Source organism: Ranitomeya imitator, chromosome 1 (genome assembly GCF_032444005.1).
Source record: "Ranitomeya imitator isolate aRanImi1 chromosome 1, aRanImi1.pri, whole genome shotgun sequence".
Taxonomy (NCBI): domain Eukaryota; kingdom Metazoa; phylum Chordata; class Amphibia; order Anura; family Dendrobatidae; genus Ranitomeya; species Ranitomeya imitator.
The window spans coordinates 418,982,892-418,996,992 of record NC_091282.1 but is presented as its reverse complement, the minus strand read 5'-3'; the positions used below and the strand labels follow the sequence as shown (position 1 = coordinate 418,996,992).

The 14,101-nt window shown below is 40.1% G+C and overlaps 1 protein-coding gene across 10 annotated transcripts in view; it reads right to left on the bottom strand.

Annotated features, from left to right (window-relative positions):
- Window positions 1–5,637: 5,637 nt before the first annotated feature.
- Window positions 5,638–14,101, bottom strand: part of PRUNE2 (prune homolog 2 with BCH domain) — a 458,932-nt gene continuing 450,468 nt past the window's right edge. For 9 of the 10 annotated variants that reach the window (XM_069763045.1, XM_069763070.1, XM_069763062.1 and 6 more), the window contains one exon: window positions 5,638–13,000. In XM_069763045.1, the coding sequence (XP_069619146.1) occupies window positions 12,970–13,000 (31 nt within the window). In that variant the 3' untranslated portion in view covers window positions 5,638–12,969. The remainder of the gene's footprint in view (window positions 13,001–14,101) is intronic. The other variant, XR_011320642.1, reaches the window with a different exon arrangement.

Below are 14,101 nucleotides of genomic sequence, written 5' to 3'. Positions count from 1 at the left end.
GAGTCAGAGTGGAGCTCTCTGCCCTTTACTGATCCAGCCTCTGGCCCATCCATGTTTCTTTTTCAAGGGTGGTTGTTTTTCAGCCGTCCTTACCTTGGCCATGTCCCTGAGTATCGCACACTTTGTGCTTTTTGTTACTCCAGTAACGTTGCAGCTCTGAAATATGGCAAAACTGGTGGCAAATGGCATCTTGGCAGCTTCATGCTTGATTTTCCTCAAATTCATGGGCAGTTATTTTATGCCTTTTTTGCCCAACATGCTTTTTGCGACCTTGTTGGCTATTTGCCATCAAACGCTTGAATGTTCGGTGATGCTTCAAAAGTTTGGCAATTTCAAGACTGCTGCATCCCTCTGCAAGACATCTCACAATTTTGGACTTTTCACAGCCCGTTAAATCTCTCTTCTAACCCATTTTGCCAAAGGAAAGGAAGTTGCCTAATATTTAAGCACACCTTATATAGGGTTTTGATGTCATTAGACAACACCCCTCCTCATTACAGAGATGCACATCACCTGATTTACTTAATGGGTAGTTGGCTATCAAGCCTGAACAGCTTGGAGTAGGACAACATGTATAAAAAGTATAATGTGATCAAAATACAACTTGCCTAATAATTCTGCACACAGTATAATGTGCCTCAGAATAGGCCTTATATATTGCTCCATACAGTATGAGCCCCATATAATACTCCATACTAGAGATGAGTGGACCCATTTGTTCGAGTCCAGCGCGTTTGGTTACTAGAGTTTGGGTTCGGTTACTAGAACAATACCCAGACCCGAACCCGGACCGCATTCACTTGAATGGGGAGCCCAAACATCTAAATGAAATACGTTTCCTCACTGGCCACAGGTGTGTTTGGGGTCATTGTCCTGTTGAAAAATAAATGATGGTCCAAGTAATTGCAATTCGGATGGAATAGCATGTCGCTGCAAGATGCTGTGGTAGCCATGCTGCTTCAGTATGCCTTCAATTTTGAATAAATCCCCAACAGTGTCATCAATAAAGCACCCCCACACCTCCTCCTCCATGCTTCATGGTGAGAACCAGGCATGTAGAGACCATCGGTTCACCTTTTCTGCGTCGCACAAAGACATGGTGGTTGGAACCAAAGATCTCAAATTTGGACTCATCAGACCAAAGCACAGATTTTTACTGGTCTAATGTCCATTTCGTGTGATCTTTAGCCCAAACAAGTCTCTTCTGCTTGTTACCTGTCCTTAGCAGTGGTTTTCTAGAAGCTATGTTACCATGAAGGCCTGCTGCACAAAGTCTCCTCTTAACAGTTTTTGTAGAGATGTGTCTGCTGCTAGAACTCTGCGTGGCATTGACCTGGTCTCTAATCTGAGATGCTATTAACCTGCGATTTCTGAAGCTGATGACTCAGATAAACTTATCCTCAGAAGCAGAGGTGACTCTTGGTCTTCCTTTCCTGGGGCGGTCCTCATGTGAGCCAGTTTCTTTGTAGCGCTTGATGGTTTTGCAACTGCACTTGGGGATACTTTCAAAGTTTTCCCAATTTTTTCAGACTGACTGACCTTCATTTCTTAAAGTAATGATGGCCACTCGTTTTTCTTTACTTAGCTGATTTTTTCTTGCCATACTACAAATTCTATGTCTATTCAGTAGGACAATCAGCTGTGTATCCACCAGACTTCTGCTCAACACAACTGATGATCCAAACCCTATTTATAAGGCAAGAAATCCCATTTATTAAACCTGACAGGGCACACCTGTGAAGTGAAAACCATTCCCGGTGACTACCTCTTGAAGCTCATTAAGAGAATGCCAAGAGCGTGCAAAGCAGTCATCAAAGCAAAAGGTGGCTACTTTGAAGAACCTAGAATATAAGACATATTTTCAGTTGTTTCACACTTTTTATTATTAAGTATATAATTACACATGTGATAATTCATAGTTTTTGATGCCTTCAGTGTGAATGTACAATTTTCATAGTAATGAATATACAGAAAAATCTTTAAATGAGGTGTGTCCAAACTTTTGCTCTGCACTGTATGTCTGTATTGAAGCAGTACTCACACAGAACTTCGATATATAGTGGTAACTCGGCACATATTAAGATTCCAGAAGTTTATTCTCAGGCTTAATTTTTGTTTTATGCACAATAAAGCAGCAGTAGCTGCAACAGCTACAGCGGGTGAAAAAAAAAATTCTAAACCAGAAATGCACAGATATGAACCTTGAATGATGGCTGACAAACACTATCTGTGGAAGAAGGGAGGGGTTACTATCAGAGCTGGACTACAGAGAGGGAGACAGGGCAAACTTTAAAAAACAAAGCTGATTACATGGCAGCATAACAATGATAATACAATACTGTATGATTCCCAAGTTACTGGACATGACAGACGCCTTGGAAATAAAAAATATTATTAATTTCTTATTTTACACATTTACCTGCCATCAGAGAATTTTTAGTTAACCTGGACAACCCTTTTAGTACCTATCAAAATAGGAAAGGCTCAGGTCATGTTCTTCAGACTGGTCTTAAATTGGTTGATAAACACAAAAAATAATCTGATGAAATGTATAAGTTGATTTAAAACTAATGCAGGGAAAGATACCATAGTTTGGAAAAACAGCCAGCCGTTGTAACCACTGGTAATAACATAAGACTCAAGAGGCAATCCGACACTTGCCATGCTACCAGGACCAGGAATGTACGCTAGGCATTATTGTACTTCTCTTATCAATAATATAATGCACCAGACTGTGCACAGATAGCCAGCACTGGATCCAGAAATAATGTGAAAAACAGGCAAATCAACTAGGTCGATGATTGGCATTCGATAGATCGTGCGTTTTTCTAAGAAATCAGCAAGAGTTATAGAACTTTAATTAGACGAAACCCTTTGAAGCGCATTGTGTTCAAAACAGCCATCGTTTCCAGAAGTCCCCCACCACCCTCCCTTTGAACCCCTGTCCCATGATTGAATAAAGGAAACTTTTAATCGGAGGGTGAGCGCTACCTTTTCTTCTGTTTTGGACATTAGAACTTTAGTTATTTTTCATGATAATAATTGAACCAGTGAATTTAGTAACAATGATGGTTCTTTTCTCTCCATAATTCATGAGAGCAATGAATAAATAGAATTTACAAGACAAAATACAGTTTGCTTAGTTAAGAATTGCTATGTAGCCTTAAAAATTGGATGCAATAAGGTTGATCTTTTTGGGATCTGACTTTTTTGCACATCCATACCCTTGAATAGGCGAGTCTCATCCGAAATATGGATGTAAATAAACCTGTCATTCAAACAGCCGTATTGCGTGACATTGATACTAGTGCTGCCAGTTTCTCCCATAGATCATACTGGGACCGAAAATATGATCGTGTAAACGGAGCCTTACTGTCACATGTCCACCAGATCCTTAAACTTCTGCCTCTATCATGAGGCCCCGCCATATTCACTCTGTGAGCGGCACTCGTGATAGTGGAAATGTCATAACCAGAAGCTCTGGGCAGCAGACTCTGTCCAGCCACTATGGTTAGAGCATCCGGGATCCTCTAGTGCCATCAGTCTGACAGTATGGATGTGTGTGCTTCCAGCTGAAGTTATCAGCTCCCTGCTCCAGACAATTGGAGAGTACCACACCCTACTAAAGGTACCTTCACACTCAGCAACTTTACAACGAGAACGACAACGATCTGTGACGTTGCAGCGTCCTGGATAGTGATCTCGTTGTGTTTGACACGCAGCAGCGATCAGGATCCCGCTGTGCCATTGCTGGTCGGAGCTAGAAGTCCAGAACTTTATTTCGTCGTCAGGTCGGCGTGTATCGTCATGTTTGACAGCAAAAGCAATGATGCCAGCAATGTTTTTACATGGAGCTAACAACCAGCGAGAACGATAAGTGAGTCGCCGTTACGTCACTGGATCGCTCCTGCATCGTTCTGGAGTTGCTGTGTTTGACGTCTCTACAGCGACCTAAACAGCGACACTGCAGCGATCGGCTCGTTGTCTATATCGCTGCAGCGTCGCTGAGTGTGACGGTACCTTAAGGCTTCCAGCTTGCTGTTGAAAGCTGCCAGATATAGCTTAGTGTTTCCCTGACTGGTGTGAGTCTTCTCCTCCTGGATTGTTTAGTGTATTCCTGTTTTGACTCTTACTTGTTTCCATTTATTCTTACGGATCCTGATTTTGTCCATGACATGATCTCTTGGCTTTGACCGTTCTGGGTGATTATTCCTACCTCTAGACAGCAACCACTCCATGGTAGTATTCTACTGGGTCCTGTTATAAAACCAGATCCTTGTACAGTGGTTAAAGGGCATAGAGATTTCTCTGGAGTCTGCCAGATGGAGTGTCTTTTCGAGGCAGCCTTTTGATTCTGTGGGCTCAGGTAGACGTTACACTTGCATTGCAGTTAAATTCTTGAAATGGATGAAGCTGCAATATTAGACACTACCCACAGACTTGAATATTGTTGTTTATGAAATAGAGTACAATTTTATTTCCAGTTCTGAAGAACCCAGCAAATGGACATGACATTAAAACACCATAGCATACAATATTACACACTTAGCCTTAATCACCTACCATTCATGGAGAGGGTGGATGCCTGATATTGTACACGGAAAAGGCTGATACATTAGTGTTTTATCTTAGGTATTGTCTGTTTAGTGGCTACCTACACGCTGCATATACACCAACTTATACTCCACTTCATTACTTTAGATTTTAGTTTCAGGTTTTTGCAAATAAGGACGTGGCCTCCCTTTTCTTTGAACTGGACATTACGTTGATATAGGTCACCATCGCTGGGTGTCTACTGATCAAGGCCTCAGTCCTTCTCAACCCTTATTCACATTTATGTAATTTAGACATATGGTAAGGTTTTAATACTAGAGGTTAGGACCGTCCTGAATAGGGTTGTCGTTACGTGGTGGGATGACTTTTATGCTTTTTTTAATCATAATTAGGTTAACTAAGTACCCTATATTATTCTCTTGCACTATTGCTGTTTATCTACTGCATGGTATTTGCATACTTTGTTTTTCAGTGAAGGGCTAGAAGGAAATAAGGAGCGTAATAGGATCTTATCTGGGTATAAAGAGATAAATTCCAATCAAATTTACTCACCGGATCCAGCCCTTACAAAGGCTTATAGAAACTTAAGCTGCTGCAGATCCACAGGTCTCCTCGTGACGACACCAAAGATAAAAAATGGGATATAGAGATGGATTCCTCTCTGCGCCGCTCATAAAATTAGAAGTCCAATGAAAAGTGACTTTATTTCTATTTTTCATTGGATTACTCAGTTGGGCTTCTAATTTTATGAGCGTCACAGAGAAGAATCCATTTCTATATTTCATTTTCTTACTTTGTTTTTATGTTAAGCTTTGTGTATGTAGTGCATGGTGCCTGACTTACAGCCTATTAGTGACACCCATACTGTTAGATCAGATGAGATGCCCAGCACCTAACTGGGACAGACATCCCAATTTCCCCAGCCAACGCATTAGTTTTGTTTACTGGGAAAATTGAGAAAATTGTCTGCCTCTTTTCTGCTATGTTTTTACAATTCTGAATAATCCTTTTTAACAACTGAAATAGACAACAGAGAAAGAAAGAAGATCGCACTTCACCAAATATGAAAAAAGACACAATGCATTTTTTTTTTTTGCTTGGTTCATTTTTTTCAAGGACATCTCTTTAATACAACATTGACAATTAGTTACGCAGTAATGATAGCATAGGAAAGCACATATAACCATAACATAGTGATAAATACATATTGCATGTCATGGACGCTGGTTAAACTCATGTGCATATACCGTAGATTGGGAACAGTATTTTAAATTTTACCATGTTGCCACCTTTATTTTTCTTATATATCACTAAAATATAGTGTAACGTATGGAGAAAAATGTGCAAAATAAACTAAAAACCATGATTGCAACATAAACTTAAGAAATGAGTGCTATGTAGCACTCAGAGTTCTTAAGTAGCTCTATCACCCTTGTATCAAAGTCCTAAATCCGTCTGTCCTAAATACCACTTCAATATATTGCTAGATAATTCAGTATTTAGCAATTTCCTTATAGATTCATATTTTTTTTTATCATTTTCCTGCTAAGTGGGATTCATCATAAACATACGGTAGGGAAGTCAGAGTGTACAAGCAAAAATTCCCTATATTGTTAGGCCACACCAAGGGGGCATCGAAACCCAATGCTTGGTTTGAACATGATTTTTGTCTGTAAAAAGTGAAGATATCGTCTGATGGATGTATTGGAAGCATAAAACCAATTACATTCACTATTTTTTCAGTTATGCTACTATAAAATTAATCAGATAAATGTTGTCATTTTGTCATAATATTACAACTAAATAAGGAGCAAACATATCATTGAAGCAACCTGTGCAGCGGCATAGAGGCCCTAGAGGTAAAGGGGCCCACTACCACCTCCAAAACTTGTGGAATTATGAGGAGTTATTGGACTGCAAAGGGCCCATATGTTGATCTTGCCAAGGGGCCTCTTCTGTCTGCGTCTAGCAGTGCACTGAATGTAAATAGTGATGAGCGAGTATACTCATTACTCGAGATTTCCCGTGCATGCTCGGGTGGTCTCTGAGTATGTCGGCGTGCTCGGAGATTTAGTTTCTGTCTCCGTGGCGGTTTGTTAGGCAATCTCCACATATCTTCAAGCTGTCTAGCAGCCGCAAATTATGCAGCTGCCTCGACATAAACTAAATCTCTGAGCACGCTGAAATACTTGGAGACCACCCGAGCATGCTTGGGAAATATCGTGTAACGAGTATACTCGCTCATCACTAAATGTAAAGTTTTTTTAGGCAGCACTGTTATTGGGATCAAGAAGTGTTTATAAAAACTTTTTGATCCTAATAACCTTTCTTGATCCCCTGCCTGTGTGTGCTGAATGCTGCTATCAGAGATTGACAGCGGCAATTAACAGGTTAATAGCCACAGGCGGTGCTCCGCTCCACCTGTGACTGTTAAGAGGCAGATGATGGCTGAATATTTCAGCCATCATCTGCCAAGAAAGATAAGGCTCAGCTTGCGAGCCCGCATCAAAGGCAGGTGTGCGTTATATATGTATATATATGTCATTAAGGGTTTAAGAAACTGACAGGCTCTATAGATGGAAGGCTTGCGACTAGTTATTGAAAATAATGACTTTTTGTACATTTTGATTATTATTCACTCTTTAACAGATGAAAATAAACAACTGAGATGGGAAAATTGATGTTTTCTTTTAGTTACATTATAATTCTGAACATTAATAGTTGCTAAATAATTCTGTACACATAGATATTCTTCTAAGAAAGACAAAACCTCACTTTTACTTTCTTAAAGGGACACTGTCACTTGAATTTGGTGGGAACAATCTTCAGCCATAGAGGCGGGGTTTTCCGTTCTTTGATCCACCCTTTCCTTACCCGCTGGCTGCATGCTGGCTGCAATATTGGATTGAAGTTCATTCTCTGTCCTCCATAGTACATGCCTGCACAAGGCAATCTTGATCTAAGATTGTGTAGAGAAGAGATCTCTCACAGGCCAAAAACATAAAATCTGGTCAAGAGGAGTTCATCAAATCTGTCAAACCTCTGATAAATGTTATGTCTGCTGACTTATCAGCTGCATATAGGTTAGTTTTCCATATATCAGTAGGCTGACTGATTGTTGACTTTGTTATAAAGAAGATTAAAAGCAATAAACCTTTCTGCAGTAAATCTCCATGACTGAGGACCATATACACAGGACTCTTTCCATCATATCTTATGTAAATAGTCTACTATTCCAGCCATGGTTCCCACTCTCAGCACTAATTTATATAGATATATTGATGTCCATAGGATCATTTGGTGGAACAGGATACTGAAAGCTCAGTCAGCCATATATTAGGAATGAACATGCTGGCAATGGACCTAATTTCTTATTTATACAGCTGGACGAAATTGGTGCTCTGAGAGGCAGAAAACAGTGGCATGTCTGAGGTATGGGATGGAAGGGTTGGTCCTTTGGTCATAGATCTGTCATCAGCTCTTGCTCTATGTCTCAACTAATTAACTACAAATGTAAATGTAATTTGTTATTGGAGAATATTACTTCTTACAAAATATACAAAATCACTATCCATTGAGACAGAATTGAATTAGTTGTATATCTGTAACACTTGACCAAGTAGATCTGACAACAATCCATGCACTCCGGAGCGGTGGTCGCGAATCTTTATTCTAGAAGTAAAAATAAAATCCTTACATATTCAAAAGAATTGAGCAGCATCCTCTCTTCTATCTATTCCCACCTCCCTCAGATCCCCCCAAAATAGATCTTTCCTATTTTGTATTATTTGCTTACATGTAGTGACGTAAGAGGACACCAGAAATGAAGCTGGTAATGGGTCTTTAAAGTCTACTCAAGAACAGGATAAGGAAAGAACGAGATGTTTCAAAATCACTTCTTCGTATTTTTTAATTGGACTACATATTTGAAAAGTGGACCACACTTTCCTTCAGGTTAATATTAAAATGAGGACATGGCATAGAAGCAACCCATTCTAAGGTAAAAGGTCATGTTGGAAGGAAATACTTCCCTGTTACATTTTCCCATAAAACCATACATATGTCAATAAACAGATAAAACCTGTGATTATATACCATACTTATACACAAATATGGATGCATGTAAGTATAAGTATTCTATTGGCAAAGTCTCTAGAACTTCATAGACAATACAGGTCAGAGAGAGGTCTATTTGGTTAATCTCAGTTATTGTGTGACATGCGAGATCCATATCCAGACTGGTATGTCAAAGATAAAATGCTTAGCAGGTCAGAGAACAATGTAGGAACGCAAACTTGTGTCATGGGTCAGTGCATCTAGGACACATTGACATTGAGATGTTTGTCCAACTGCTGTACAAACAATACAATTGTGGTGAGTAAATGGCCATTTTGATCAACTTGAAACTTTCTCATCTTCCAGAAAACTGATCTGATATGTATCTGAAAGTCACCCTCATTATTTGTATTAATACATTACAAGTCATAAGGAAGAAAATAATTTTTGTTGGTGCAAATAGCTATGGGAAATTCAGGCCAATTTTTGCTTAACAATCATCTCACCCGACAAACAAGTTCTTTTGCTTTGCTCATTCATTGGGTAACTGTTGGTCTGTTTGTCTAGTTTGCTGTGGTCACCAGCCAGCTTCTCTATTAAGCCGGGGTCTTATTAGCGTATAACATCTGATGCGAGAGCATTGGATGTGATATGCTAATGACCCTCGGCTCCTGCTCTGCTGCGAGCAGGAGCCGAGTGTGATGCGTCTGTGCTCCGAGCCTCTCGCAGAGAGCGGATCGGAACACAGCTGCGGAGAAACTTATTTCTCCATCTCCTCCATTGCCGGGGTCAGATGTTATCCGAGTGATGTGCACTGTGTCACTCGCACCCATAGACTTATATGGGTGTGAGTGAGCCGAGTCTCAGCCGAGTCTCGGTGCCAATCGCAGCGTGCTGCGATTGTTCTCACATGCCGATTCGGCATGAGAAAATAATCGCAGATGTGATCTGCCCCATAGATTAACACTGGTCTGGGTGCTTTGTGATGTTTTCTCACATAGCACTCATCTGTGTTATACGTTAGCGTGACCCCGGCCTTAGGGAGAGACCAGTTAATTAGAGATGAGCAAATATATTCAAGTGAAACAGAATTTAGCAAAAATTAGCATTTGGCAAATTGCAGAGTTTTTGCAATCTGTTTCCGTATGCATCCTGCAAAATGGCAGTTACTGGCCGCCATTTTCTAAATCATAAAGAGTCATCAAAATGCTCAAAATAAAAAAAAATCCTTATACTCACTTTAGGGCCCTCCACTTCTCAACATCATCAATCTGGTCCTTGCTGTATCTTCTGATTGCTGCCGCTCATGCCAAATTCCCCAGGACTCTCACTCTAAACTGGGACTTCCAGCTCTGAAGAGGCCAGGGACGTTCCTGCACATGTGCGCACAAGATAAAAATGCATGTAGTGGCGTCATGATGCCATGACCTTTTTAATGCTTGTAGTGGACTTGACCATGAGCACCAGTGATCAGAAGAGGAGGTGAAGAACAGACAGGTGACGGATACGCGAGTAGTGAGGTACCTGTAAGCACTTTTTCTTATTTTTTACATTTTCCATTCATAATACTCTGGAATCTGAAAAGACCCTACAGTGTAATAGGAAGCACGTGGAGAATAACTTCTCTGCGAAAATCTATGCAAACACGCAAAAGACACATGTGGCAGCAACTTGACAGCCAAGCTCTTAGTCATGGTGCTCATTATTAGGGCAGAATGAATTTACGTTTTAGTTCTAATTATTTTTTAGGACTAGGTATTCTATAGACATGGGTCACCGAGGTAAAGGTGAAATTATATATGGGCAGCACGGTGGCTCAGTGGTTAGCACTGCAGCGCTGGAGTCCGGAGTTCAAATCCCACCAAGGACAACATCTGCAAGTAGTCTGTATGTTCTCCCCGTGTTTGCTTGGGTTTCCACCGGGTTCTCCGGTTTCTTCCCACATTCCAAAGACATACTGATAGGGAATTTAGATTGTGAGCCCCATCGGGGACAAGTGGCGATCATGTTTGTAAAGCGCTTTGGAATTAATGGAGCTATGTAAATGAGTAAAATAAATAAAATTTGCAGGCAAATTGGCCAAAATTGTGTAGCACAAATGTGACCTGCCTGACATCTCTCCGGAACTGTATTTTCTATAAAGTGGCTAGATGTCAATATATTAGACCTAGACATGAATTATTTTGGATGATATCAGAATGTATGTATTTAATTACTACACTACATTTAATTAATTTGTTGGCGAAATCACATAACGGGGAAGTATCCTTTTCCCCAAAATAATACTGATGGTTGTGTATATTTTTGACCTTAAGAAGTGAGCTGTACACTCTGAAAATATTTAGTCTAAATGAAATTAAAAAATTGATTTGGAAAAAGCCTTGATTATCTGACAGCTTCTTTCTGTGTGCCAAACACAATAAATCCAAAATATTTGCATCAATTTCAAATACCAAGTCCTACTCAGTGTTTGTGTTTGAAGCATATGCCCGAAAAACCCATTTAAATAAAAAAAATAAAAATAAAGTTGTTGTGAGTAAATGATTAACATATAAATAAAAGGTGTTTTTTTTATCATTTTCCATAAAGGGGCTGTCCACTACTGGACAACCCCTGCGCCATTACAGCTATTTCAGAGTCCTAGTGGGTGACATGACATTATTGTATCAGGTGACTGCTGCAGCCAATCAGTGGCTGCTGATCGGCTGCAGCCTTTATTATTTCATCAGAGAGGATGACTGCTTTGGAATTTTGATAAGCTGCTGCCATTTATAGACCACTGATGGACTGCAGTGGTTTTGTGACACAACAATATTATGTCTATGTCACCCCTCGATTGCTGTTAGAGCATTAGTTGCTGCGAGAGGCGTGTATCCATTGTTTTTATTTTCTATGGGATACTGAACTGATTAATCGGAGGTTGTCCAGCAGTTGACAACCCCCTTTAAGGACTGATCACGTTTACAGTGTTTTATTTCTCATTACAGTGAATAAAACAATTATGGAGCAATCATGAACAATGCAATGCAGCATATACATTTATTCTTTATGCATGTATGATACTCTGAGACTATTGGCATGCAGAATAGTTTATAGAGCATGTTACTAGCCTACTATAAAATAAGAGCTATATAAATGCCTTCTACGCTGCCTACAGGTTTCTTTTACTATAGGTAAAAGGATCCAATAGTTACTATGGTGCACAGTGCTGGATGTGGGATGTGCGATCTGTGCGGCCGCCATTGAGGCATCTCTCCGAAGGGGAAGCCACTGTTGATCATTGAAGCTTGCGACAGCCAGTAATCAGTATTATGTATGCAGTGTATAGCATTGTCATTAATTACTTTCTGTATAGAGCTGGGTGTTGCTCCTGCATGTTAGTATTTCTTAAGGCATTGTGTGGTGCTGTTAGTTAGGCACGGTAAGAATTAATGGGGATGGTGCCATTTTATGGCATCATGATTTCGGCAACTGTATTTGGCCAACATATAGCGCTGAAATTGTGATTGTGTGCAATGGACAATATCTACTGTAAGGATGACTTTGCTGTGTATTAAATACTTGTGCAATATTTGGAATTCTTAAAGCACCACTCCGGCAGGGCTTTTTTTTATTTCACCATTGGGAAGTCATCACTAACGCATGTTCCCTGCCTCTAGTAATATACTTACCAGCTGCCATCTTCTATTGTTCTCAGCGCCACTCTGGTCAGTCTTCTGCTGGCTGTGACCTGCTAAATCCAGTGCTTGTTGGGCGAGCCGGAGGTCACTTCTCAACGCAATTCTATGAGAACCAGACTAAGGCTCCATAGACTTACATTGAATGCTTCTGACCATTACCTTATGGTCAGTAAGAAGTTGCGGTTACAAGATGGCACTGCGGGGCCGAAGCGCTGCTGGGAAAAGTTGAAGACGGTGGGTTGTAGGTATAATACTAAAGCAGGGAACTTACATTATCGATACCACTCCAGCTATGAAATAAAAAAGAATCAGGAATGGTGCATAAACAGTTATTTTTAACATTGCTAGGATTAAGATATACTACGTAAAACATATTTTTATAGTTGCCTCAAAACCCATTGACCATAAAAGAAAAACATGATGTTTCACCATAGTAAATATTGAGTCAGATACTTTGTTTTCTTCTGAGTCTCATGAAATACATCACTTTCCCACTAAGCAGAATGACTCAACTTGTTTTCATCTTGATGCCATTTTAGATTAAAGAGATCTCCTTATTGCGTTCTATTATTAAATTACACTTTTAAAAAATAAAGTACATAAGATATCTTGGCCTATACATCCACAAAATAAAACAAGAAATATCCATGAAGAATCTCAACTCCCGTGTTCCATAGCGTTATACGTTGTTTTCATTTTTCTTCTCAAACCTTTAGGAAAACAGAATATGCCATTATTAGTGAACTGTCTCGCGGATATAGTGTGTACAGGTAATACGATACGGTCGGGCATGCAAAATAACGATGCTGACACTGACAAAAACATGCATACAGGTGGAGAAGAGCTGAGCTGTTGTTTTGTATAATTCTTTGCATTATTAGAATATGCAGCATCATCATTGACCAAGTCTAAAGGTAAATATACTGAGTAATTAGAGACTGTCATGAAGCACACAAGAAATGTATGGTTTAATTTTAGCTCTACTACATCTGTACTTGAAGCGTGACTGTATTATATGTAGTAGTTTATGCTTTGTTTAGTCGAGTTAAAGAGTTACCTCGGTGCTGCCTACATCTTATCAAGAAGTGCCTGCTAGGGCGTGAGCACAGCCAATAGGTATCATACAATGATATCTGGATATTTGCATATGATAATTAAAAAACATAATGCCTGTGTACCTTAGATGGGCAGATTTTAGTGTCTCCTGTTATTAAAATCTATAAAAATAATGTCAGTAAACTTTTATTCAGGGCTGTAATATTTTTGACATATCAGTATGTCAGATCATCAATATCAGATCTGTAGAGGTCTGGTAGCCGACATGTCTATTGATCACTGTTTACCAGGTCCGAGGAGCAAGGAATTACCCAATGTACGCAGCCAGAACTCCACAGCTCCATAAACTGTGCAATAGTTGTCATCAGGTGATGCAGCTCAACTGCCATTGAATAAACAGTAGCTCCATCGAAGAAACTATCTAAGGATAGGTCGTCAATAGGCTTGAGCAAAATGGATCGGACAAATTCAAAAGTCGCCGACTTTTGGCAAAGTCGGGTTTCATGAAACCCGACCCGATCCTGGTGTGGGATCGGCCATGCGGTCGGCGATCTTCGCACCAAAGTCGCGTTTCGTATGACACGTTTGGCGCCATTTTTTTAGCCAATGAAGGAGCGTGGGCAGAGTGATGACATAGGTCTTAGGGGCGTGGACGCCTATCGCCATCTTGTCGCTTGTGCGCTGTAGCGATTTGCAATGTGTAACACCAGCTTTTCTGTTCAGGGACGGAGAGAGAGAGAGATAAAGAGAGATAG